The sequence below is a fragment of the Peromyscus maniculatus genome, chromosome 20, assembly GCF_049852395.1.
Source record: "Peromyscus maniculatus bairdii isolate BWxNUB_F1_BW_parent chromosome 20, HU_Pman_BW_mat_3.1, whole genome shotgun sequence".
NCBI classification, from domain to species: Eukaryota; Metazoa; Chordata; class Mammalia; order Rodentia; family Cricetidae; genus Peromyscus; species Peromyscus maniculatus.
The window spans coordinates 23,280,519-23,306,325 of record NC_134871.1 but is presented as its reverse complement, the minus strand read 5'-3'; the positions used below and the strand labels follow the sequence as shown (position 1 = coordinate 23,306,325).

Sequence of the window (25,807 nt, the reverse complement as noted above, 5' to 3'; positions counted from 1 at the left end):
TTTCTATCTCTTTATCTACTTCCATTTTCAAATCCTGAATTGTCTTTGTTATTTTCAACAGCCTTAAATTTGTATTTTCTTGGTAATCCCTCAGCTATTTATTCTCTTTAAGTTCACTGACTAGTTTCTTTGTGTGTTCTTTAAATTACTCAATAGTTAATGATCTTTAAAATTTTATGTCCTGATGCTCATTTGAGTAATTCTCATTGGTGAACATTTTGGGGGTGGAGATTCTGGCATGATCTTTCATATTGTTTATATTTTCAGTGAGATCTTTTACCTTATAGGCATGTGTATTTATTTCATTAGGTCTTTGTGTGATATGGACAGAGCAGACTGGGACAGAACACAGAATATGTGGACTCGGTTGGACCTAAAAGTTGGATGTGGCTTAAGTGGCATGAAGTCATGTGGGTGAATACAGAGTGCTGGCTGGCATGCAGGTTGTGTATTCTGGAGTTTGGGGATTAGATCTGGGGGTTCAGTAGGGTATGTGGAAGGCAGAATCAGGTGGATTTATCTGGCCAGACCCTGGCAGATGATGAGTAGGGTCTGCAGAGGGGTTGAATGTGGTATGTGAGGGGCTTGTAATTTGTGGGCAGGAAGGGAGGGTCCTAGCAGAATCCTGGAGGCACAGACTAGGCCAAGGCACTGAATGTGGGACCTGAGCTAGATCTAGGGGTTTGTGGGTGGGTGTGTGGAGGGTTGGGTCGGGTCGACTAGCCTGGGTAGGCCCTTGTGAAGGATGTTTGGGATCTGCCTGAGCAGAGGAACTGTCTGCTTAATCCTTTGTCCAGTATTTCTCCAATTGTTTCATTTCATATGCCTTCTTTATTTTACTTTTTAAAAGTTGTGTTGTAAGATAATAGCCTCCATATAGCTTTTCATATGCCCTTCCTCTGGGTTGGCCCCCCACGGAAGTGGAGTGAACCCCTGATTTCCCCTTGATCCTATGCCCTTTCTTGCTTAAGGTTTCTATCCCTGGTGTTCTACTCACTACTTTTGTTAGTCCTGTAATCTACTGTTCCTCCTCCCAAGTCCCTTTCTACTTTCCCTTTTTCCACCCGTGCTCCAGATTAAGACACATAAAACACAAGATTGGAAGCTAAGATCTGCATAGGAGAGAGGATACAAGACACTTGTCTTTCTGGGTTGAGTTACCCCCACCCCCACCCCAACACACCTATGTATGTTATTGTTTGATCCACTTACCTGCAAATTTTGTGATTTTATTTTTCTTTATAGCTGAGTAAAATTACATTGTGTATATATCATGTTTTTCTTAATCATTCATCTGTTGCTGAATATCTAGTTTGATTCCATTTTGAGTGATTGTAAATAGAGTTGCAGTGAACAGGAATGTGCAAATGTCTTTTAGCAGGATATGAAGTCCTCTGTGTTGTGATGCTTTTGGACACTGGTTTAATAAAATGCTGATTGGCAAGTAGCCAGGCAAGAAGTATAGGCTAGATAAACAGACAAAGAGAATTCTGGGAAGAGGAAGGCTGAATCAGGAGATGCCAGCCTGCTGTCCAGGGAGCAGCATGTAATGGCACACAGGTAAAGCCATGGAACACATGGTGACATATAGATGAACAGAAATGGGCTGAGTTTAAGTGTAAGAGCTAATCAGTAGGAAGCCTGAGCTAATGGCCGAGCAGTTTTAATTAATATAAGCCTCTGTGTGTTTACTTGGGTCTGAGCGGCTGCTGACTGGGAGGGTCACAGGAGAACTTCTGGCTACAACTCTGAGTGTATGTCCAGGAGTGGTATAGCTGGGTCATGTGGCAGTTCATTAATAGTTTTTTTTTTTTGAAAACCACCTGGCTGACTTCCAGAGTGGATGTGCTGGTGTGTACACCCACAGTCCTCGTTCACCACACTCTCACCAGCCTTTATTGTCCTTTGTGTTTCTGATGATGGCTGTTCTCATTGGGGTGAAATGGAGTCTTGAGGTAGTTTTAACCTGTATTACCCTGATATCTAAGGATGTTGAATGTGTTGAAGGATGTAAAAGTATTTCCTAGCCATTTATATTTCTTTTGAGAATTTTCTATTCACTTCCATAGTTACCTAATCCCCTTTAAGGTGGGTTGTTTCTCTTGTTTAATGTTTAGTTTTTTTGAGTTTGTATGTTTTAGGCACTAATCTGTCAGATGAGTGGCTAAAAACGATTTGCCTCCATTCTGTAGGCTGCCTGTTCACTCATGTCAGTGTCCTTTGCCCTACAGAAGCTTTTTATTTCATGAGATCCCGTTTGTTGATCTTTGCTCTTCCTGTGCTACCAGAGAGTCATTCAGAAAGTCCCGATCTGGGCGCTCTCTCCTCTTTCCTTCTAGTAGCCTTAGGATGGCAGTTCTTGTGTTGAAGTCCTCATCTGTGTGAGTTGAGTTTTATAGAACATGAGAGATAAGGATCTAGTTTTATTTTTCTGCGTGTTGAAATCTGGTTGTCCATTATTTGCTGAAGCTGCCTTTTTTTCCAGTGTATATTTTTGGCATCTTTGTCAAAAATCAGGTAGTTGTGTGAACTTACATCTAGATCCTCAATTCTATCTCTTTGATCTATGTGTCTTATTTTTATGCCAGTTCCATGGAGTTTTTATTACTAAGACTCTGTAGTATGATTTAAAATCAGGTACGGTTTTAAAATCATGATATCTCCTATGGGTTTTTTTTTTTCTTTCCTGTGCAGGATTGGTTTGACTGTTCTCAGGCTTCTGTGCTTCCATCTAAATTTTTTGATGTTTTTTGTCCGTGAAGCATGGTGTTAGAATCCTGATTGGGATTGCATTGGATCTGTAAATTGCTTTTGGTAGGATGATAAATTTAGCAATATTAATTCTAATCTATTGGTTCTCAACCTTCCTTATGCTGTGACACTTTAATACAGTTAGTTCCTCATGTTGTGGGGACCCTCAATCATAAAATTATTTTTTATTCCCAAGTATTTCATTATTATTTATCAGTGGCTGTTGTGAGTAGGATTATTTTCTATTTTCCAGCCTGTTTATCATTAGTATATAGAAAAGCTCGGTGTATGTGTTTTCGTTTTGTCTTGTCCCACTATGCTGAATTTTTTTTTATCATTTAAGATTTTGTGTGTGTGCACGTGTGTATTCAGGGATTTTTCTTTAAAGGATGATATTTTCAGAGAATGGGCTTCCTTGACTTCTTCTTTTCCTGTTTCTATCCTTTTATTTCCTTTTCTTATCTTACTGGTCTACCTTAGACTTAAAGCACTCTATTTAATAGGAGTGGAGAGAGTAGACACCTTTGCCTTGTCCCTGATCCCACTGGGAACTCTGATTTTTTCTTTTTAGCATGGTGTTGGCTACAAGTTTGTCATGTCCTGTCTTTCACTGTGGTGAGGCAAGCTTTCTCCTCTGTCCCTGTCCCCCATCACTTCTATCATGAAGGGATGTTGGATTTGTTTTATTTTTCCAAAAGGCCTTTGGGAAAGTATTAATTTGACATTCTCTATTTTTTTTTTTTTTTGAATGTGGGCACTTAGGACCATAAACTTTCCTTTTAAGACCACCTCCACTGTGTCCCATAGATTTTGGTATGTTGGGTTTCCATATTCCTTTAATGCTAGGATTTTTTTTTTTGATTTCTTCAAAAATCAAATGACTCAAGTCTGTTCTTATATTAACTTTAGTTCTGTCATTGGAATTTTGAAGGGGATTGTGTTGAATCAAACGACCACCTTTGTTACTGTAGCCTTTAAAAACTCTATTATAGTCTCTCTGTGCATGTATGTGTGTGCACATAAGTGCATATGCAGGATCATGCATGTAGAAATCAGAGGGTAACTGTGGGGTTGTTGAAGCAGGGTCTTCCTTGTTTGTGTGATGTGGCTACTCTAGGTTTTGAGTTTCTGGGTGATTCCTGGTCTCCATCTCCATTACCCTTAGGAGTGCTGGATCTGTAGGTGCATGCCACTTGCCAGCTTTTTATGTGGTTCTGGGGGCTGAACGCAGGTTGTCAGACTTTGCAGCAAGCAATACTGGTTGTATTGTCTGCCTGCCCCATATAGCCATTTTCACAATAGAATTCCTGAGCATGGAAGCCCTTTCTGTCCTTAGTGTTTTCTTAAATGTCTTTCCTCAATATTTAAAAATGTTACTTGTATAGATCATTTACCTTTGGTTACATTATTTTATTGTAGTCTTATTTTTAAGCTATTGTAAATGGTTCCCCCACTATGATTTCTTTCTCAGCAAGTTATTAGGATATAAGAAAGCTACTTATTTTTTCCTATGTATGTATGTATGTATGTATGTATGTATGTATGTATGTATTTGTATCTTAGAGGTATAGTGTGTTTTTTTTTTCATTTTTCCAACATAATGTTTTTTATTGGTTACTTAAGAATTTTACACAATGCACCCCAGCTGCACTCACTTCTCAGTCCTCCCAGGTCCATCCCCCCTCACCCTTGTGCCTGCCCCCAAATAGAAGAAGAAGAACAAGAAGAGGAGGAAGAGAAGGAATATACCAAGTCCAATTTGTGTTGCCCATATGCTCATTGGAGCATGGTCAAACTCCTAGTGGCCAGCCTCTTAAAGAAAACTGGGGTCCCTCCCCCTGGGCCTCCCATGAGCCATCTACTGTGAAGAGCTTTAGCATCCCCATCACATTTTTAAGGGGCTCTCTTCAATAGCTTCCTGTTTAGACTATTTCTTTGTTTTGGGGTGGTAGGAGATTGTCACAGAAGCCTTGAATGTCTCTCATTCTCAACTGCGAGGCTGCAGTCATTGATATCACTGCAAAAGAAGCTTCCCTGTCTGTAACAGCCAGCAGTAGTGTGGATCATGAACTTCCACATGGCCCCTGGCAGCAGCATGGATTACAGACATCCATAAGGCCTTTGGTAGCAACTTGAACCATGGACCTCAACAAGGCCTCCATTGACAGTACAGACCATGGACATCAACAGAGCCCTTGACTATAACACAGGCCATGCCATAGGCACCAACATGGCCCCTGGCAGCAGCACAACCCACACATATAAACATGGCCTTTGATGGCAGCACAGACCATGAACCTCAACGTGGCCTCTGACAACAACATAGACTACAGGCATTGACATGCCCTCAGTGGCTACATAGGCCATGGATGCCAACATGGCTTCTGGTGGCAGTACAAATCGCAGACATCCATATAGACTGTGGACATAAACAAGGCCTTCTTTGGCAGCATGGACCACAGACATCAATAAATATGGCTTCCAGCAAGAGCACAGACCACAGACATCCACATGGTCTCTGGTTGTAACAAGTACCATGGACATCGACATGGCCTTTGGCAGCAGCATGGTCAGCAGACATTAACATGACCTCAGGTGGCAGCACAGACCATGGACATCCATGTGGACCACAGGCATCAACATGGCCTGGGTTGGAAGCATGGGCCATGGATACCACCAGCATGTCCTCTGATGTAGCAGGAATCTTAAAAGTTCTTATTAATAAAATCAAACCTGAGCCAGGTATTGGGGTGTAGCTGGAAGATCAGAGAACCAGAACAAGCCACAGCTACCGGATCCTCAGCTGGTCTTGTTTCCTCAGACTGGAGTCCTCATCCAGAATGAATCTCAGATGAACTGCTGCTCCAAAGCCTGAAAGCTTAACCAGCCAAATGCCTCTAGTTTCTGGTCCTCACACCTTATATATCTTTCTGCTTTCTGCCTCACTCCCTGGGATTAAAGGCTCGCTTTCTGGGATTAAAGACATGAGTAACCATGCTTGGCTGTATCCTTGAACACATGAATTTCTGCCTCTGGAACGCTAGGATTAAAGGCGTGTGCTACCACTGCCTATCCTCTATGTTTAATATTGTGACTTTTCTGTCTCTGACCCCAGATAAGTTTATTAGGGTGCACAATATTTCAGGGAACACAATACCACCTCACTCTGGCCTTTCTTTATGTCCTAAAATTGATCTATTTTAGAGAAAGTTCTTTATTTTAAGCCAGATGGTGTTTGGAGAACGTATTAGGTGTATAGACAAGAGCAGTTGAAAACAACCAGCTACCCCCTCTGTGTTCGTGTGTACATGGGTGTGGATGTGGGAGTGTGGAGAATTCAGACAGTGTTAAGGCCAGTATTTGATATCACTTGTGTTCTATTTCTCTTCTTTACACATTGTTTTTGTACCAGACAATGTGCTTGGTTAAATTTAACAAGTATCTTTTACTTTATTTATATTTGAAATTCTTATAAAGGAATCACCCTTCAGGATGCGCTAGCACTCACTGGTGCATTAGTATTTCAGAGTGAACTCAGCATTGCATTATCATTAAGAATGGGCCAGGAGGAAAAGACACCAAAGTGTTTGTCTATGCCTTTTACGTTGTTCATCACAGTAGCACATTGCCATATTTTTCTTTAAAGCCACCCAACAGAATTTTAGTTTGACAAATAAGTCCTCTGGATCAATGGCCTATTTCTGATATTTGTGTGAGTAGGTGGGTGGGTGGGTGGGGGAGAAAGAGAAATAGAGAGGGACAGACAGACAGACAGAGTATGTTGGACACACAGCAGGGTGTTGGCTGTCTTCCATCACTCGCTGCCTTTTTCCTTTTAGGCAGGGTCTCTGTGAACCTGGATCTTGTACATTTCAAGTCTGGCTCATGAGTGACCCAGTGATGAGTCAGTGTGTGTCTGCCATATCCCTGTCTTTTATTGTCCCAGGTCAAGAGATTAGATCTTGTGTCTCTGATAATCTTGTATATGTTCAAACATGTCATTGCTGGCAAAAATAGATGGCCAGTTGTACCCAGGTGTGCCTGGAAGATGCTGGTCTACTCATATAAACAGAATGTGGAGTCATTCCGCTTTGACACTTATGCTGTGAGAAGAGTGACTTAAGTAAACAATGCTGCTTTATGATTTGCAGTAATTCAAGTCTAGGTACAGTCTGAATGCTGTTGATATAAGTAACAGAAAATCCAGAGTAGGCCTGACTTGTTTTCTTCACATATTGAAGAAAATTAGATAAACCACTGAGAAACAAGGTATATTTTGGTGAGTTACTTTTCAAAGCACAATAGTAGCCAACAGAGAAGAATGTAATGACTTAGCTTGGGAAATGCCCAAGTTTAAACTTGCTCATTTTTCAACCTCCTAGACACTTACCAAAGATCCCATTAGCTTGCTTTAGCCTATAAATGTAGCTATTACCAGAAATGGCATGTTAGCTGTTTATGGAGACCATGCATAGTCTTGTTGCATGGGATATCAGATGAATATTTCTGATTTGTGTTCTGTATCCCAGCTGTCTCTTACATAAGGATTATGGTGACCCGTTGGAAAGCCTTAACACTCGAGGATATATGCCAGTATACTGATTTTGAAAATCCATCCCAGTGATCTTGAGGGGATAACTTATAGGTAGTTGCCTAAGTACCTATAAATTCTGCCCATTGTGAGACAGAGATACCTTCAAATGGGGAATGCTGTGATTGAGCTCCTCTGGATTCCAGCTATGTTGCCGATATCTTTTGCACCCTCATTTTTTCCCCTTGACATAGGGTTAGGCAGAGAAGAAAGCTTCAAGGGATCCGTGGTGTGATTGCAGCATATGAGTGTAATATGACCATAGCACTGAGTGTAATATGACCATAGCACTGAGTGTCATATGACCATAGCACTGAGTGTAATATGACCATAGCACTGAGTGTCATATGACCATAGCACTGAGTGTAATATGACCATAGCACTGAGTGTAATATGACCATAGCACTGAGTGTCATATGACCATAGCACTGAGTGTAATATGACCATAGCACTGAGTGTAATATGACCATAGCACTGAGTGTAATATGACCATAGCACTGAGTGTAATATGACCATAGCACTGATTGTCATATGACCATAGCACTGAGTGTAATATGACAGTGTTTGTACTTGTTTGTTTGCTCCACCTTCTTCTACTCTTTAACATTCACAACAGAATGTACACCTCTTTACTCACTAGCTCCTTGCAGAGTGTCTGGCATGTACAAATCATCTAGTGAGTGTTGTCTGAATCCATAAAAATAATGAATTAGTTTTAATAGTTATTTTCCCTTCTGTATACAAATTGGAATTTTCTGGTCTGAAATTAATTTTTATGGTAAATTACAGTTTCCTTCAAGTTTGTCTGTGAATGCTGAATATAGTGTCATTATTTTCATAGAGTAAGTTTTGTGCTGACAGCTGACTTTTGGAAAAAGCTACTGTTTGTACTTGCTCCCTGTTTCTGTAGTCTCAATATGTCTGCGATTTCCAGTTAACCCACGTTACTTCATGGAATGAAGTTCCAGGGGGAGTTGGGAGGTCTTGTGACGTGCTTAATGGTTCTGAAACTGTTTATACCCCAGTTAAAGATTTCTCTAGTAGTGCATTTTCAATAGAACACATACTTTACAAAGATTTCATTTGTTATCAATTAAAATGATAAATTAAAACCAAATTTTTGTAGCTCAATGAAGAAGTAGTTATTCTATGAGAACTTCACACTAGTGTGGTCATCAGCTAACTTTCCTTAAGTTTTCATTCAGATTCCTAGACTTATGGTTACTATTAATATTTTTGAGGTCCATGATCTTCAAGCCCCATCCCCATTTTAGGAGGTTAAATCATTGCACTTTCAGAATATATAATAAGTTAACTGTGGTGCCAGCTTGCAGCTATCCCCAGAATTTGTTCTTTATTTTGTTCCTAATAATGTGTTGGACTTTATAGCTGATTTGTTGAAGTTCACAACCACACTGAAGGGACTGATAAACCAGCTATAAAGTGTAGATTTGTATACAGTGTATTGTGATTGCATTTGTTGTCTAGCTACCCTTTCTCACCCTTTCCCGACTCCCACCATTCCCTTACTTCTTATGTTTAGTCCCCTTTCTTCCTCTCTCTCCACAGTGCCCACACCCTTCCTTTAAGAAAAAAATTCTTGATAAGGGTCTCATGAATCCAGGTTGGGCTCAAACTCCACAGGTGGAAGGTTCACCTTGACTTTGTGACCCTCCTCCCTCCATCTCCCAAGTGCTGGGGTTATAGTGATGCACCGTCACTCAGCTTTAGGTTATTTCTTAAAATAAGTTGCTTTTGGAGTATTTTACACTAAGGATCCTTTCTACCTGTCTCCATTAAACTGCACTGTGGTTCTTTTGCTGCAGTTCTTTCAAGCTATCATCTTGAATATATATTAGTTTTGGATCTTTTTGACAGAGGTAAATAACAGTACTTAGATGATTGCCTTGCAAATTCATTTGTTCCATTGTTAATTATCAAGTTATTCTTTAATGTCTTGAATGTGACTTATTCCAAAGACAGCTAAATTTTAGAGTCCTCTAACAGATTAGTGATTTGTTTCAAACCAGAGAAGTTGAACTTTGATTTTATTTGCTGGTTGAAGACTGAGCTTAGTCAGAGAGCATCTGCCTGGCCAGTGCCCTTGGTTTGCTTCCCGGCAACAGTTCTTAATGTGTTTTCAAAGTTCCTTCCTTTAATAGAGGTTGGAAAGTGTCTGCATTTGTCATATGTCACCTCAAAAGTGGTCATATCTTGGTTATCATTTGGACATAATATGATTTTTAAAACTATTGATTGATATATTTGGATATATTTATATTTAATGTCTATTCACATCAATCATAGAAAATGAACTGTGGAGTTTGTTTACTAAAAAATGAGTGAAACCACAGTGTTTTTGTTAAAAATACTGCCTTATTTACAAATTAAAAGTGGCACATATATTAACATTATTGATGAGTAACTTATTTGGGAATTGATGAAACATAAATCTTGGTTTTATAGTATCAAATACCTTACTATATTTCCTTCAGGATTACTTCAAGTGACTTCAAGCTAGTAGGCATTTAGATCTTAGTACTCTATGATTTATATGGTCTTACTATGCTAACACAAGATAGAGTCTTTGCTTCCAAAATAATAGTCAATTCAGTAGTGGATAAAGGAATATATACCCCATACAATGAAAGAACAAAATCATAATAAACAATTATAATGCTGTGTGATACAAACTATAAAAATAATACAACTGGTTTAATGGAACATTTAAAGATATTTTACAAAGCACCCTTATTTCAATGAAAACCACTTGGTTGGATGCAGTGATGGGTAATTATTTATCTCACAAGTTGATTTCTGCTTTGTTGTTGATTAGTAGGCAGAAAGACTTTCTTTTTTTGTGATTATCTATATTATTGGAAGTCATTTAAATATGAAAAAAATCTTGAAATGTGGAGTCTGTGTGAGAGTCAGTGTAAGCATATAATTCATATTCATTTGAAATACATGCTTACCTTACATTTCACAAACATCTTTTTTGTTTGTTTATTTATTTATTTATTTATTTATTTATTTATTTATTTATTTATAGAGTTTCCAATTAATCAAAAAAAAAAAGAGTGTTGAGATGATAGAGAAGGTTTTCTGGTCATAATGTCCTTAGATTACTGGATTCTGAAAAAGATATTTCAATTACCAGTTAAGCATGAGATAGGTGTTATGGTTGGGAATAAGGGAGGGAAGGGGTATTTCTGTCTAATGGGTATAGAATTGAGGTTTATAAGAAGTTTTCAAATTCTGCTTGGGAACAATTTGAATATAGTTAGTATTACTTGAAGTATCATTTAAAAGTAGTGAAGATGGTTCAATTTGTTGGATTTTAAAAAAAACACCACAATAAAAATCAAGTCTATCTCATGTTTTTGTGGAAATGTTTTATTGGTGCACATTTGTTGTGTCAGGTACTTTTACTGTAGTTACCCCCTCTATGCTCTCTTTTCACTCTCTGTTCCCTTCAGGTCCCCATCCAAAATCGTGCCTTGCCTGCCTGCCTGCCTACCTGCCTGTGTGTCATCATCCATCCATCCATCCATCCATCCATCCATCCATCCATCCATCCATCCATCCATCCATCCATCCACTCACCTACCTGACCACCCACCCACCTACCTTCCATATTCTCTCCTCCTCCCTCCTGCCCACCCTTTCATGCCTCTCCCACTGCGTTAGTACCTCTTCCTTCCCTCTCCCACTGCATCAGTACCTCTTCCTTCCCTCTCCCACTGCATCAGTACCTCTTCCTTCCCTCTCCCACTGCATCAGTACCTCTTCCTTCCCTCTCCCACTGCATCAGTACCTCTTCCTTCCCTCTCCTGCTGCTCTTTCTACTCCAGACTCCGCCGCTAAATCTTGAGTCAGCATAGGAGAGTCTGGCTCATTCCATAGCCTAGAGATCTGCTGCATTTGTTTTCCTGCACACATCATGATCATTCTTGTTTATTGGTGATTAAAATGCAGTTCTGTATAAGTAACCTATCTTCTTTATCTACTCATCTCTTGATGGATACCTAGATTGGATCCATTACTTAGCTGTTTTGAATAGTACCCAAATAAATGTAGATGCAAAAGTAAAAGAATCAAATATATCATTACAATTTATGATCAGTGAATAGGTTTTATTGAAATTAATAGTGTTGTCAGCTTTGTTTTAGTCATTGATAGCTACTTAAAAGAAATCAAACTCTTTAAATAAGCACATAATATAGTTGGTGGTAGACTATTCCTGTTAATAAACAGTTAACATACTGGAAATCTAGTATATAACATGCATTTTTATGAATTATTTTTATTTTGAAAATGTAAGAGATGCTATCATTTTGTTTTTATCCCTCGTTTGTTAAAGAAATTGAGTTCTATAGTTATAAAGGTTCAGTACCTTGCCGAAAATTTTAGTTTCCTGTTTTGGAGATACTATTTAAAATTGACTAACTCCAAAATTCATTTTCTGTTTACTACATCATGCTTCTAAATAAATAAATAAATAATTACAGAATACAAGCAAACAACTATTATTTTGATGTAAGTTTTTCTGTAAGTATAATTTCATTATAATCATGCTTATAAAATTAAAAGAAAGGATGAATTATTTAATTTATAGTAGCATTTAATCTTGAGTTCATTTTAACTGCAGAAGTATAACCATGTAATTTTTTTGTTGGCTTGAATTTTCTCTCCTTTTGTTTGTCTTTCATTCTGAGGGAGATTTCTTTCTTTTTTTTCTGTGTTATTTTGTGCAGGTTATGTGGGTGTGTAATTTGTGCCGAAAACAACAAGAGATCCTCACTAAATCAGGAGCGTGGTTTTATAATAGTGGGTCAACTCCATCACAGCAGCCCGATCAAAAGGTTCTTCGAGGGCTTCGAAATGAGGAGGCACCTCAGGAGAAGAAAGCGAAACTCCACGAGCAGACCCAGTTCCAAGGACCCTCAGGTGACTTACCTGTCCCTGCAGTGGAGAAAGCTCGCTCTCATGGCCTCACAAGACAGGATTCTATTAAAAACGGATCCGGAGTGAGGCACCTGATTGCCAGTGATGTCCCTTCTGACAGGTAAACATCTTGTTGAGTCTCTAATGTTTGTGTTTATGTTCATGGTGTGTCGGGGTTCCCATGTGCAGGTGGGAGGAGGACAACTCTGTGGAGTTAGTTCTCGCCATCTGCCTTCTCGTGTGCTCTGGAGATTGAACTTGGGTCATCAGGCTTGTGTGGTGAGTGCCTGCTGAGCCATCTTGCTGACCTAATGTAGTACTCGTTATATGCATTCCAAGCAGAAATAAACATATAGGAAAATTTTAAGCAACAGTGAGTTGCCTACATGTTGTATCCTTTTTTTTTTTTTTTTTTGGTAAGTGCTCTATGTGATGTTCAGGTGTTCAGGATTTGAACTACGACAGATTTGAAGTATTTTATATTTGATATGGGCAAGATTATAAGACAGATTTCCAAGAATAAAGAAATGAATTTTAATATGACAACTTTTGTTGCTGTTGTAAATTGCAGCCTTCCTACTCAGTGTATTAGCTTTTCACTGTAGTCTTTCTTGAGTAAAGGCAGGGTCTGTTTCTTCTTGTGTTTAGTAGGCATTTATATAGTTTATGTGGTAAACAGTCTTTTTTTTTTTTTTTACATGTTTGCACTAAATTGTAAAAGTACTTTATATTTCTTTTTAAGCTTATGTATTACAAATGTTTTCTTTTTAAATTTCTTGAAATATAATTTGATAATATACAGGGTTCACTGTGTAGCTTAGGCTGGCCTGGAGCTTGTAATGTAGTAAGGGTACCTTTAAATTCCTTATTCTCTTATCTCAGCCCCCCAGGTGCTGTCATTTGCCACCATACCCATCTTATCTGCCTTTTGATGAACACAATCCTTATTTTGATGATATCTGATTTGTTGTTGATTAGTACTTCCTAAGAAAAATCATTGATTCCAAGAAATCATTGCTCACCCTTGAGTCAAAATGTTTCCCTCCATTCCTTTTAGAGGCTTTGTGTCTTTAGTTTGAATCAAAGGCAAAACCTCTTCTTGAGTACTTTCTTTTGTGGTAATGGGAAGCAGACCCAGTGACTCATGCATGCAAAGCAAGTGCTCTTCCACAGAACTATCGCTAAGTTGCTTCATCTCAACTGCTAGAAAATTTATGCTTTTATGTTTTACAGTTATACACATGATCCATTTTTGGTTAAGTTTCTTAGAATTAAAAGAGAAACACTTTCAATGTATATTTCTCTGAATTATGAAACTTTAGTTGTTATACCACCAGTTATTACAAAGGCGATTCTTAACTGACTGCTTTTGTTCGTCTGTCTAGAATGAGTTGTCAGCTCTGAGTAGTCCTCCATGTAGACTTGTCTTCTCCTTCACTGATCTGCCTTCATGCCAAGGCCTCGTTGTTGTGATTGCTAAACACTTATGTGCCTTCAAACAAGATAGTGTTAGGCATCTAACTTGGTTATTTTTAAAGCTGTTATGGTCATTAGAAGTTTTTATTTGAATTTTAGGATTGTGTAATGAGTATAATTTAGATTAATTACACCACAAATGCATAACATTGTACTTAATTCACATAGAATGGTGTCTGCCATTTCTGAACAGTAGAAAGAGTATAGGAAACATAGAACTGGGTTTTTAATTTATTCTATAGCTTTTAATTGAGAAATTTACTTAATTTAAATTTTAAGTAATTATTGATTAGTTAAGGTCTTATAACTACTTTGTAATTTGATTTCTAGCATTTTTGTTTTTATCTTTCATTTTCTCTCTCCACCTTTTTTTGATATTTAAATTGACAAGTCAAAATGGTATGCTGTATTTTTAGTGTATAGCATAGTATTTGGCATATATATATATATATACACACACATACACACATACACACACATGCATATATATATATATATGTATATATATATATATATATATATATATATATGAATTTTGGAATGGGTAAATCAAACTATTTAACAAATGAGTTTTATCACTTATCTATTTATCCAGTGAGAAGATTTGAAGGCTGTTCATCAAGTTTCAAATTTATAATATCTTTTTACTAATTATAGCTATCATGGTATAAATAGAGCTCTTTCATTATTATCTATTAAGTGTACATATTCTTGGATGTTATAGTGTGATGTATACATGTATGTAGCTAGAGTTTTCCTGCCTTGCCCATAGTCAGGACAAATCTTTGTCACCCGCCAGTCCCACAGCCGCTCAGACCCAACCAAGTAAACACAGAGACTTATATTGGTTACAAATGTATGGCCGTGGCAGGCTTCTTACTAACTCTTCTTATAGCTTAAATTAATCCATTTCCATAAATCTATACCTTGCCATGTGGCTCGTGGCTTACCGGCATCTTCACATGCTGCTTGTCCTGGCAGTGGCTGGCAGTGACTCCTTCTGCTTTCCTGTTCTTTCTTTTCTCCTCTGTTAGTCCCACCTATACTTCCTGCCTAGCCACTGGCCAATCAGTGTTTTATTTATTGACCAATCAGAGCAACACATTTGCCATACAGAACATCCCACAGCACATGTATGCAAATAGCATGTTAATTCTCCCTCTTTTATACTTTTCATTTGTGGTTAAGTAATTAGTCTAGAGGAGTGCTTGAGTCCTTGAGTATCATTTTCTATTTGTCAGTTTTAGATTCTTGCTTTTGGTCATCAGAGAGCTTGCTAAAATGGCCTTTTGATTATAACAAGCTATTTTGAAATGATAACAATATGTTATGATCATAAAGACAAGAAAAAGACTAAGGAGAAATATGCTAATGAAACATTCTATGCTTGTATTCTGTTCATTCCCAATTTTGATTTTTTTATTGTTTCATTTTACTTCTTTTTATATTGCTCGTCCCTAAGGATACTAATGTAGTTTTTTTTTAAATGATTTTTCTTTTAGTCAGTATTAAAAGTACGTATGGTTGATGCAGCATATTACATATTAGGGCAATTTCATTTTGTTTCTTTGTTTTTACCTGTGTTATTTTTTTTATCTTCTAGTGTTTTTCTCTTTGCTCATTAAGGGACATTTCAAGTTGAAGAACTGCCTTCAGCATTTCTTTCAGAGCCTTTCCTCCTTAAATCTGGGAATGTCTTTATTTTTCTACATCTAATTGACAGCTTTGCTATATACAGTAATTTTTGTTGGCAGTTTTTCCATTCAGTACTGTAAAATATCATACCTCTCCTGTCCTGTAAGGTTCCTGATGAGAAGATTGCTGTCAGGTGATATGTTAATGAATTGTTTTGTTTTGTTTCCCCTCATTCTGTCTTGAGAATCTCTTATCTTTCATGTCTGACAGCATGAGTATAATATATCTTGGAGTGAATGTAATTAGTTAAATCAGTTAATTGGCCTTTGATCTTCCTGTCCCTGTATACTTTTTGGGGGGAGGGGATGGGGTTAGGTGTAGGTTTTCTGTTTATTTTCTTTTCAAATACACTTTCTTCCCTTTGGCAATAACAAGTCTGTTAACCACAGTATCCCCAATGTTTACCCCTTCAGTGCTGTCTTGAAACTATTGTATGCTCATTTTTTAGTTAGGTTTCTTTTGCTGTGATTAGATACCGTGACCACAGCAACTTGTGTAAAGAAATCATTTAATTGGGGCTGGCTTATAGTTTAGAGGTTTAGTCCGTTATTGGTGTGGCAGAAAACATGGCCACATGTAGGCAGACATGGTGCTGGAGAGGTGGATGAGAGTTCTACATCTTGATCTGCAGGCAACAGTGTAGCTAGAGTTTTCCTGCCTTGCCCACTGTGAGGACAAATCTTTGTCACCCGTCGGTTCCACAGCCGCTCAGACCCAACCAAGTAAACACAGAGACTTACATTGCTTACAAACTGTATGGTCGTGGCAGGCTTCTTGCTAACTGTTCTTATAGCTTAAATTAATCCATTTCCATAAATCTATACCTTGCCATGTGGCTCGTGGCTTACCGGCATCTTCACATGCTGCTTGTCCTGGCAGTGGCTGGCAGTGACTCCTTCTGCTTTCCTGTTCTTTCTTTTCTCCTCTCTGTTCATCCCGCCTATACTTCCTGCCTGGCCACTGGCCAATCAGTGTTTTATTTATTGACCAATCAGAGTAATTTGACATACAGACCATCCCCCAGCACAACAGGAAGTGAACTGCGTGTCACATTTGTCATAGTTTGAGCATAGAAGACCTCAAAACCTACACAGCTACTCCAACAAGGCCATACCTCCTCCTAATAGCGCCACTCCTCATGGGGACCATTTTCTCTCAGACTACCACAGCTCACTCCATTTCTCTTGCTTTCTCTTGTTTCATCCTCTGTGTTCTTAAATAGTGTGTCTTGGGGCTTGTTCTTTGTTTGCTCAGGTTAACTTCCATATTAATGTCTTTTTTGGGCATGCTTTAAAATTCTCTGGTGTATTTTTCAATTGTAAGATTTCTGTTTGATTTTTAAACATTGTCTCCATTTTTGTTTTTGTATGAGAATTTTGAATTACTTCTTTGTGTTCGAGAAGCTCTTGGTTTCTTTAAAACAGCGATTTAGAACTCCATTCAGGAGTATACCTGTTTTCAGTATCTCTTGCCTTATTTTGGCTGTTAGTTGATCTCAACTAAAAGTTCTTGGTGTTTGTTGGTCTTAAATCTCATTCTTCATTGAAGAGTTAGGCACTTATTCTCAATTTGCAATATTTGTGCCTATTTTTCCAAGAATTCTAAGCACGTTGTTTATTTTCTATGGATATGTTGTCCCTTCTGCTATTTCAGCGTTTTGTTTATTAGCGCGAATCTTAATTGGTCTTAATAATAAAAACCCAGAGCCAGATATTGGGGTAAATGCTGAAAGATTAGAGAGACAGAGGGGCAAGCCACAACTACCCCTTACCTTGCCAACTCCTCAGCCTGAAGGGGGGCCGAGCTCCTGTCTCAGCCTGCCTTATAGTCTTCTCTTGGCCCAACCATATCAATTTCCATTTCCTCCTCCCTAGTCCTGGGATTAAAGGCATGAGATCCCAAGTGCTAGGACTAACAGTGTGGGCTACCACTGCCTGGCCCCTATGGTTAACTAGTGGTTAGCTGCACACTGATCTCCAGGTAAGCTTTATTTGTTAGAACAAAAACAAAATATTATCATATTTCCCCCTTTTGTCTAAAATAAAAAAGGAAGGTTATAACTAATATAAGAAAAACTATATACAATACGTACAATAACTATATACAGTATATACAAGCAATAAATACAACAAGAATATCTAGTCCATTAAAAATTGACAAATTCAGAGAAAATACTCCACATCTATCCTATCCTGGTGAGTCCAAAAGGTTGTACCTAATTCACCTTCTATTCTAACTTGCCTCACCAAAATTATCTTTTAATGTTTCTCAACCTTATACACTTTACACCTCTTTAGTCAATTTCTTTACTGAACCTGGTAACAAGGAAAACTGTAACTACAACTACAGAGTCTTCAGGAACTACAGGAAATAATATTACCTGAATAAGCAGAAAGTGCAAACAAAGCACTTCCAAAAAATGTAAGAAATGACAGAAACAGCAGGCTGCATGGACAGTCACCCAAGTTTCCTCTGCAACATCTTCAGCCTACAGACCTAACGTATCTGACAGACGTATCTGTGAAGCAGGATTTTCTGAAGAGCTGTCCTATCTTGTCTTGGCAAAGTTCAGCAGTCTTTTCTTTTGTGTCCTGCTTGTCCATTTGGGCAGCATACTGTCAGCACTTGAGGCAAGGGCATTTTCTTACCCGGTGGCTAACTTTTGCCACAAATAAAGTGAACTCCATATGGAGTTTCTTTGATGCCCATCATCTTCTCTGAAGTAGATTTGTGCTGCCAGGAGCAGACATGTCTCATTGTCATTTAAAAAAAAAAAAAGAACCTATGTTACTAAAGCATCTTAAATGCCATATTCTGTAGGTCTCTGAAGTGTTTGAAGATGACCTATCTATCTAAAATATATCTCTGTTTGATGTTGATAACATACCTAATATGACTACAATTGTAATAGGTGACTAATTACTAGCCTGCATTTCCTTATTATCTTAATAGTTGGCAATAATAACTTTCAAGGACTAGAAATTTGCATTACCTCGTTAAATGAGTTGTATAGGTACAGTACCTTCAACAAGATTAGAAATGTACATATAGTATGTTCTAACAAAAATAATCTCAACTTTGTATCAGTATACAAAGATCCATATTAATGTAAAATATTTGAAGCAAGTAGTTGCTTTTTAAAAGTAGATTCAATAATCTACCCTTTTATCCTATCATATCTATATCCCCCTTTTTTTCTTTTCTTTTCAAGAGTCCTGAATCTAATCTTCTTTGTTCAGCTTAAAAAAAAAAACAAAACTATTACCAATAACAACTTGTAACCAATCACCCTAAACAAGAACAAATATCCATGACCCAATGAATGACCAAAACCCACCCAACCCCCTATTGAGAATGTGGGTGTCATGTTCTTAAAATTACTTCCTGCTACCTGGGGCAATGGTATCTTTAGGGAATCCTGAGGAGAAACAAAAATGGGTTAATTGTCAAGTCCTGGGGGAGGTAGCTGTATCATTTGTTATTTAGTCTCTGTGTAATAGGAAGATGCAGGGCTTGTCTAAGTCCTGCTAGAGTAGTCTGTGAGGCTGCATCATCTTAGCTAGCCACCTCAAAATTGTCCTGACCATTTTGTAGTCCAAAGCCGATCTTTGGATTGTGTTTTTCATTTAGGGGTGTTATGATAGTCCATGTGGAATCATCGTTGTGAGACCCCATCTGTATTTTGGAGACTTCAAAGGTTGCTTGTAGCTAGAGTTTTCCTGCTTTGCCCACAGTCAGGACAAATCTTTGTCACCCGCCAGTCCCACAGCCGCTCAGACCCAACCAAGTAAACACAGAAATTTATATTGCTTACAAACTGTATGGCCGTGGCAGGCTTCTTGCTAACTGTTCTTATAACTTAAATTAATCCATTTCCATAAATCTACACCTTGCCACGTGGCTGGTGGCTTACCAGCGTCTTAACATGCTGTTTGTCCTGGCGGTGGCTGCAGTGTCTCTCCGCCTCAGCCTTCCGCTTCCCAGAATTCTCCTCTCTCCTTGTCCCACCTACTTCCTGCCTGGCCACTGGCCAATCAGTGTTTTATTTATTGACCAATCAGAGCAATTTGACATACAGACCGTCCCACAGCACTTCCCCTTTCTTTTTTTTTAAAAGGAAGGTTTTAACTTTTACACATCTCCAAAGCCAGCTTGGTATATTTGGGAATTTGGGCGTAGCTTCTCTTAACTACTTCCTGCTGGAGGGGGGCGCTGTATCTTATGGGGACACAAAGAAAATTTTAGGATCATGGAGTAGTCCGTGAGACCGTATCGTCTGAGCCAGTTGCCTTGAAACAATCCTGGATGTTGGATCATCTGGGCCCTGGTGTCATCGGAGACCTTTCAGGTGGTCTTGGCTGGTCAAACCTGATGTATCTTAATCTGGAACAAATCCATAGCCTTTGGCTTTCTGTGGAAACAAAAGCAGAGCCTCTTTTCCAAAGCAACATATCCTTATAGACAAATTTTGAAGTCAAGTTACCTTTAAAATATACATTTTGGCATAACTCAACAGCTTTTGCAATCAAATGTTTTTCTTCAGTTACAAATATCAAAGAGAACATAATCCAGATTCTCTGTGTGGTAGCCATCTTTATGTGGCTTATGTTTTATATTACCTTGAGCCTATTGCTTTAAACTGCAGCCTTCTTAGCACTGTGGCTGCTGGCTCCGCCCACTTCAGCTTCCCAACATGTCTGTGGTACGTTTTCCGCCAGCTCTGGGAGCCATCAACTCTCAGAAATAGTGGGTCTATGCTTCTTATCAAAGCATCGTGTGGCCCAGAAACCTCTTTTTGTTTTGTACTAGCAAAAGCTAAATCCACCATGCAGCTTAATGTGCCACTTGCAGAGGCCTCATTCCCGCCATACTGCAGATCGAGCGCACATGCCAGGAACCCGCCAGTAACTTAAACCGGCAGCTGCTGCTCATTTGAGAGAGACAATGAGGAAGCTGTTTTTAGCTCCGTTTTAGAATCTTTTCTCAGGTTTTAGGTGGAAACTCTTGCCCCACGTTGGGCGCCAGATATAGATGTAACTAACCGTCTTATTAAATAAAAAACACAGAAACAATGTAAAGGAGAAAGCCGAGAGGTCAGAGCTCAGAGCTAAAATCTCACCCTTCCGCCTGCGGTGTCCCAGCTTCCCGAAAGATACCTACTTCCTGTCTGTTCATTTTTTTTTATAGTATGTTGTTCTGCCTTCTCATTGGTTGTAAACCCAAACACATGACTGCCTCGTCACTGTCTGAATGTACAGCCCTCTAGGTCTTAAAGGCATATGTCTCCAATGCTGGCTATATCCCTGAACACACAGAGATCTATGGGATTAACGGCGTGTGCCACCACCGCCACACTCTTGCTATGGCTCTAATAGCTCTGACCCCCGGACAACTTTATTTATTAACATACAATCAAAATAATATTTCAGTACAATTAGATTACCACCACAGTTGCTGTTAGGCATTGTCATGGTTTTTGCAGAAAACTTAAACATTTTAAATGTCATATGCAGCAGATCTCAAAGAGGTTAAAGGATCAATATTTGTTATGTACATCCAGAGTACAAAAACTTAATTCCTAATTACCTGATAGAGACTCAAACCTAAAATCATGTATAGGAAGCTAGATGAAGCCTTTTTCTAGAATTAGTTAGTACTCTATATGACCATTAATACCATGACAAAAAGTTTAACATATATATGTGTGTGTGTGTGTGTGTGTGTGTGTGTGTATGTATGTCTTAGAAATTTTGAGATAATATTTGTTCCTTAAGAAAAGTGTTTAAGAGTCAAATTAAAACCAAAGGATTGTAAGATTAGTAGCAATAGAACAGTCTTTTAATTTTGGTTTTTCTTCTGTCCCATATCAGGTGGCTCTTCTGACATTATACAGAGATTTTGGATTTTCCTCTTAACAAGTATGCTTGGGTTTAGACAAGGAGAGAGCCACACTCCAACTCCACAGCCAGCTTTATTTTTTTATTGGACTGGGACTACAAAAAAGCCATTTGTATTATATGTCTGTAGAGAACAGCAGAAACAAACATTTAGGAAGATGTGTGAAATTTTATCCTGTTGAAAATGTAATATACCAATCACCCAATTTACTCTTTTTCTTCGGACATTTTCTCTGGATGATTCATCCTTTTTTTTCAGGTGTCTCATTTGTCCAGTGGTCATCAGATTCTTTAGCTGGATGCCTTCATTGTCCTGAAAAGACAAAAACAAAACCTTTCTCCAACCCTAATTTTGGGGAGGTTCTCTTATGGCAAGTTATATCTGATCAAATGAAAAGCATTCGTTAGTCTTAAAGTTAGTTTATATTGACATTGTTTGAGATTAAGAGAGCTCTCTTGCTCAAATTGAACCTTTATCAATTTTGATGGTATCTGTAGCTTATCTTCTCCTGTGGAAACAAAAGCAAAACCTCTTCTGCAGCGTAACTCATGTCCTGGTTCATTTTTAGGTCAACACATCTTTTAGGTACACAAGCTGATATAATTCCATAGTTTTTTCCATTGTCCAGTGTCTCTTCGCAGCTTTCGTTCCTTTCTCATTAGCATTTAGAAAACTTAAAGTTAATTAAGCATTATGCAATCTATTTCTTGGGAGTTTTCTTACTCCTTTCTCTTTATTTAGCATATCCTTTAGAGTTCGATTTGCTCTTTCTATGACTGCTTGCCCTGTAGGATTATGTGGTAAACCTATAATATGTTTTATATTGTAATAAGCAAAAATCTGTTTCATTTTAATAGAGACATGTGCTAGAACATTGTCAGTTTTAATTTGTATAGGTATACCCATGATGGCCATAACTTCTAGCAAATGTGTGATTACAAAATCAGCCATAGATAGGAAATGTCTTCTAATAATCTTTGAAAGTCACTAAGAGTCCTCAATTCATCTCTCCTAATTTGTACCTTTTGTGGTCTATTTTTTTTGTACACCTATTTTACATTCTTAATAATTAATAGAATCTCCTCTTTGTATTTTTTCAGGAGCAATTTGTAATCTCTAACAAGGCCAAATTTTCTTTACTTCTTCAAACCTTCTTTCTAAAGTATTTAAATTTGAGTCAGCTAATAAAATATCGGCCATGTAACGGTAAACTATAGATTGAGGAAATTGCTTTCATATCATTTCTAACAGCTGACTTACAATATATATTGGCACAGGGTTGGGCTATTTAGCATTCTCTGTGGGAGAACCTTACATTGATATCTCTTAATAGGCTGAGAATTATTATAAGTAGGTACTGTGAAGGCAAAATTTTTCTCTGTCTTTTTCTTGTAAGGGTACAGTGAAGAAACAGTCTTTTAAATCGATATGCTCCAGTATCAGCTGTTCTAAGGCCCGCAGTTTCTCTGATGTTAAAGGCCATTGCTCAACCCATACAGGTTTGTCCATCAACCATTTTAAAGGTAGGGCTGTTGATGACTTTGAAAGATCAGCAGCTATTGTGCCCTCTTCTTGTATAATCTGAATGGTCAATGACTGTTCTTTATAATACCTTCTGATATTTTCCCCAGAAACATATGTTACTTTATGATTTGTTTCTGAGATTGGAGGAGTGTTAATCTGGGTATTCCATTTTGCTGGAACAAATCATGTCCCCATAAATTCATTGCTATGTTAATCACATATAGCTTTAATTTTCCTCTCTCTGTCCTTCTGGCCCTCTACATTCGACCCATCTCATGCTGTTTTACCTGAGATAATGTTCCAATCCCTAAATGCTGAACATTTACCTCTTTAAGAGGTCAATTTGGAAGGCAAGATTCTGGTGCAATTATTGTTACATCTGCACCTGTGTCTATAAGACTGTCAATGACAGTGTCATTTATTCATATTTTTAATTTTGGTCTTTGTTCACTCATCTCCAAGGAAAGCTTTATTTGTTAGAGCACACAAAAAATATCCCCATAGCATCTGATGGTTTTGTCAGTTATCTCTTGAATAGTGGACATTTTCATCTATAAGACTCAAGTTTAATCTGCTAATGTCAGACTTGGTGACCACAGGATCCAGTGTTCTGAACATTGATACTGTGTCAGTACTGGAGAGCGATTCAAGTCCAGTTTTCTTCCAAGTCAACAGTTGGTAATTTTAGTAGGAATGGGGAACACCTGAAAAGATGTTCCTCTAAGCCTCTTCCTGCATCTAGGGTAGTCACAGAGATCCCATCTACAGTTACTGACCTTGTGAGTGGAATGCTGCCTGACTCTGGGCAGCACTGCTTTGGAGGGATACACTTCAGCATCCTGTGTCAGGAATTAATGCTCTCCTCCATTTTCCTCCTCTAGGCAGTTATTTTTCTGTGCTTTGCTAATTGAACTTATGTAAAGAATGGAGTGGGCTCTAATACCACAATGCTGTATCATATCCCCAATTCAAAACCCATTAAGACCAGCAGCACTGAGATTGGACCAAGGCCCATCCTAACCCAAGATCATACCAGCCACAGGGGATGGTGATTGGAATAGAATTTGATGGGCTAGGGCTTAGGGCCTTTCTCTGTCATTGAAGGTGTTATAGGGACTTCATTTTTGGGTCCTGGCCTGGTGATGGGGCTTTAGGGTTTGGGAAGGTTAGATTTTGCCAGCCTCTTACTGAGTACCAGAAATATGCCCTGTGCTTCCTACCTGATAGTTCAGTGGATGGAGTTTGGTTCCACACTGTGCTGGCCAGGGTTGTAACAGTGTTTACCTGGCGAGTATGATTTCAAAGGCTCAGTGGTTAAGAACTAACTTCAGGGCATGGATTATGGGACTGTGCCTGTTACTGGGCTTCGTTGTAGCAGTCTTGGTGCAGACTTTCCAGCCTAATATCTGGCCTTTATTTATTATTTCTCCTTTATGGCTGCTCTTTCCAAGCAGAGCTGCAGTGCTTGGAGTCTGGGGAGGAGTTATGTGGGTAACTTTTTCTTGCCTTCTGCAGAGATGCATCTTTTATTTTTACTAAGCACCATGGTCTGTTATGTGCTGTGGTGATTTTGAATAAGAATGGTCTCCATAGTTCATATATTTCAATGCTTGGTCATCAGGAAGTAGTACTACCTGAGAAGGAATAGAGGTTTGGCCTTATTGGAGTGGGTGTGTCTTTGTTAGAGGAAGTGTGTCACTGGGGGTGGGCGTTGAGGTTTCCGATGCCCATGCTGCTAGATCTAGTGTCTCCTCTCTCTTCCTGCTGCCTGCAGATCAAGATGTAGACCTCTCAGTTACTTCTCCAGCACCAAATCTGCCTTTTACCACCATGCTCCCTGCCATGCTGATAATGGACTAAACCTCCTAAACTGTCCACGGTGACATGCTTTCTTTGATGAGTTGCCGTGGTCATGTTGTCTCTTCACAGCAGCAGAACAGTGACTGAGATATCTGCCTTTGGTAGCTCCTAGGAAGAGAGTTTGGTGTGTGACTTGCTGTTCAAATTGAGGAATACTTGATCTGGAGAGAGAACCTCTGAGGATTTTAGTGCCATTTTTTTTTTCACTTCCTGTTTTCTACATTTCATCTTGCTGATTTCATTGAAATTTCATTTGGTACCAAAATGTTTAAGACATAATGTAAAATTGAATAAAAAGTAATTTTTTTCACAATCAGACTTTCAACATAGTAGTTTTAACATTTGGAGATGTATGTATTTATTAAATACTGACAGTGTGCCTAGAACCAACTAGTTGCATTTAAAATGTACCACGCGGAATATATATGGGTTAAGGCACATGCATTTCATTTTCATAAGCTCTCTGAAGAAACTGTGGCATCGTGCTCATGAATCTTATTTAAAATGGTTATCACAGGGCTGGAGAGATGGCTCAGAGGATAAGAGCATTGACTGTTCTTCCAGAGGTCCTGATTTCAATTCCCAGCAACCACATGGTGGCTCACAACCATCTGTAATGAGATCTGGTGCCCTCTTCTGGCCTGCAGTCATATATGCTGTATATATAATAAACAAATATTTTAAAAAAAAAATGGTTATCACAAATAATGTAGTAAGAAATAGTGTGAACCTGACAGACATCAGATAAAAAGATACACATTGTTTTATACTTTTTTTTTTTTGCACTGCTGCATTGCTAGAGAAGTGCTCTGCTGCTGAAGTAGACAAGGAAGACATGTTTACAGGAAGTCAAAGTATGACTAAGAGATACACTGAAGTATAAGATTTAAAACTCATAATTGCCTCAAGAGAAAAATGAATCCTAACAACTTGAAAGCAAATGTACCTCATAAACTTTATCCCTGGGTATTTCTTCCTTTGCCTTCTAGATTATCTAAAGAAATAATAAGCAGTTGTCTTAGTTTATTTTTCTGTTGTTGTGATAAAAATCCTTGACAAAAGCAA

The 25,807-nt window shown here is 38.4% G+C and overlaps 1 protein-coding gene across 39 annotated transcripts in view; it reads left to right on the top strand.

Moving 5' to 3' along the window:
* Rims2 (regulating synaptic membrane exocytosis 2) overlaps window positions 1-25,807 on the top strand; it is a 491,805-nt gene that overhangs the window by 141,902 nt on the left and 324,096 nt on the right. For all 39 annotated transcript variants that reach the window (XM_042265269.2, XM_042265264.2, XM_042265278.2 and 36 more), the window contains one exon: window positions 12,100-12,410. In XM_042265269.2, the coding sequence (XP_042121203.1) occupies window positions 12,100-12,410 (311 nt within the window). The remainder of the gene's footprint in view (window positions 1-12,099; window positions 12,411-25,807) is intronic.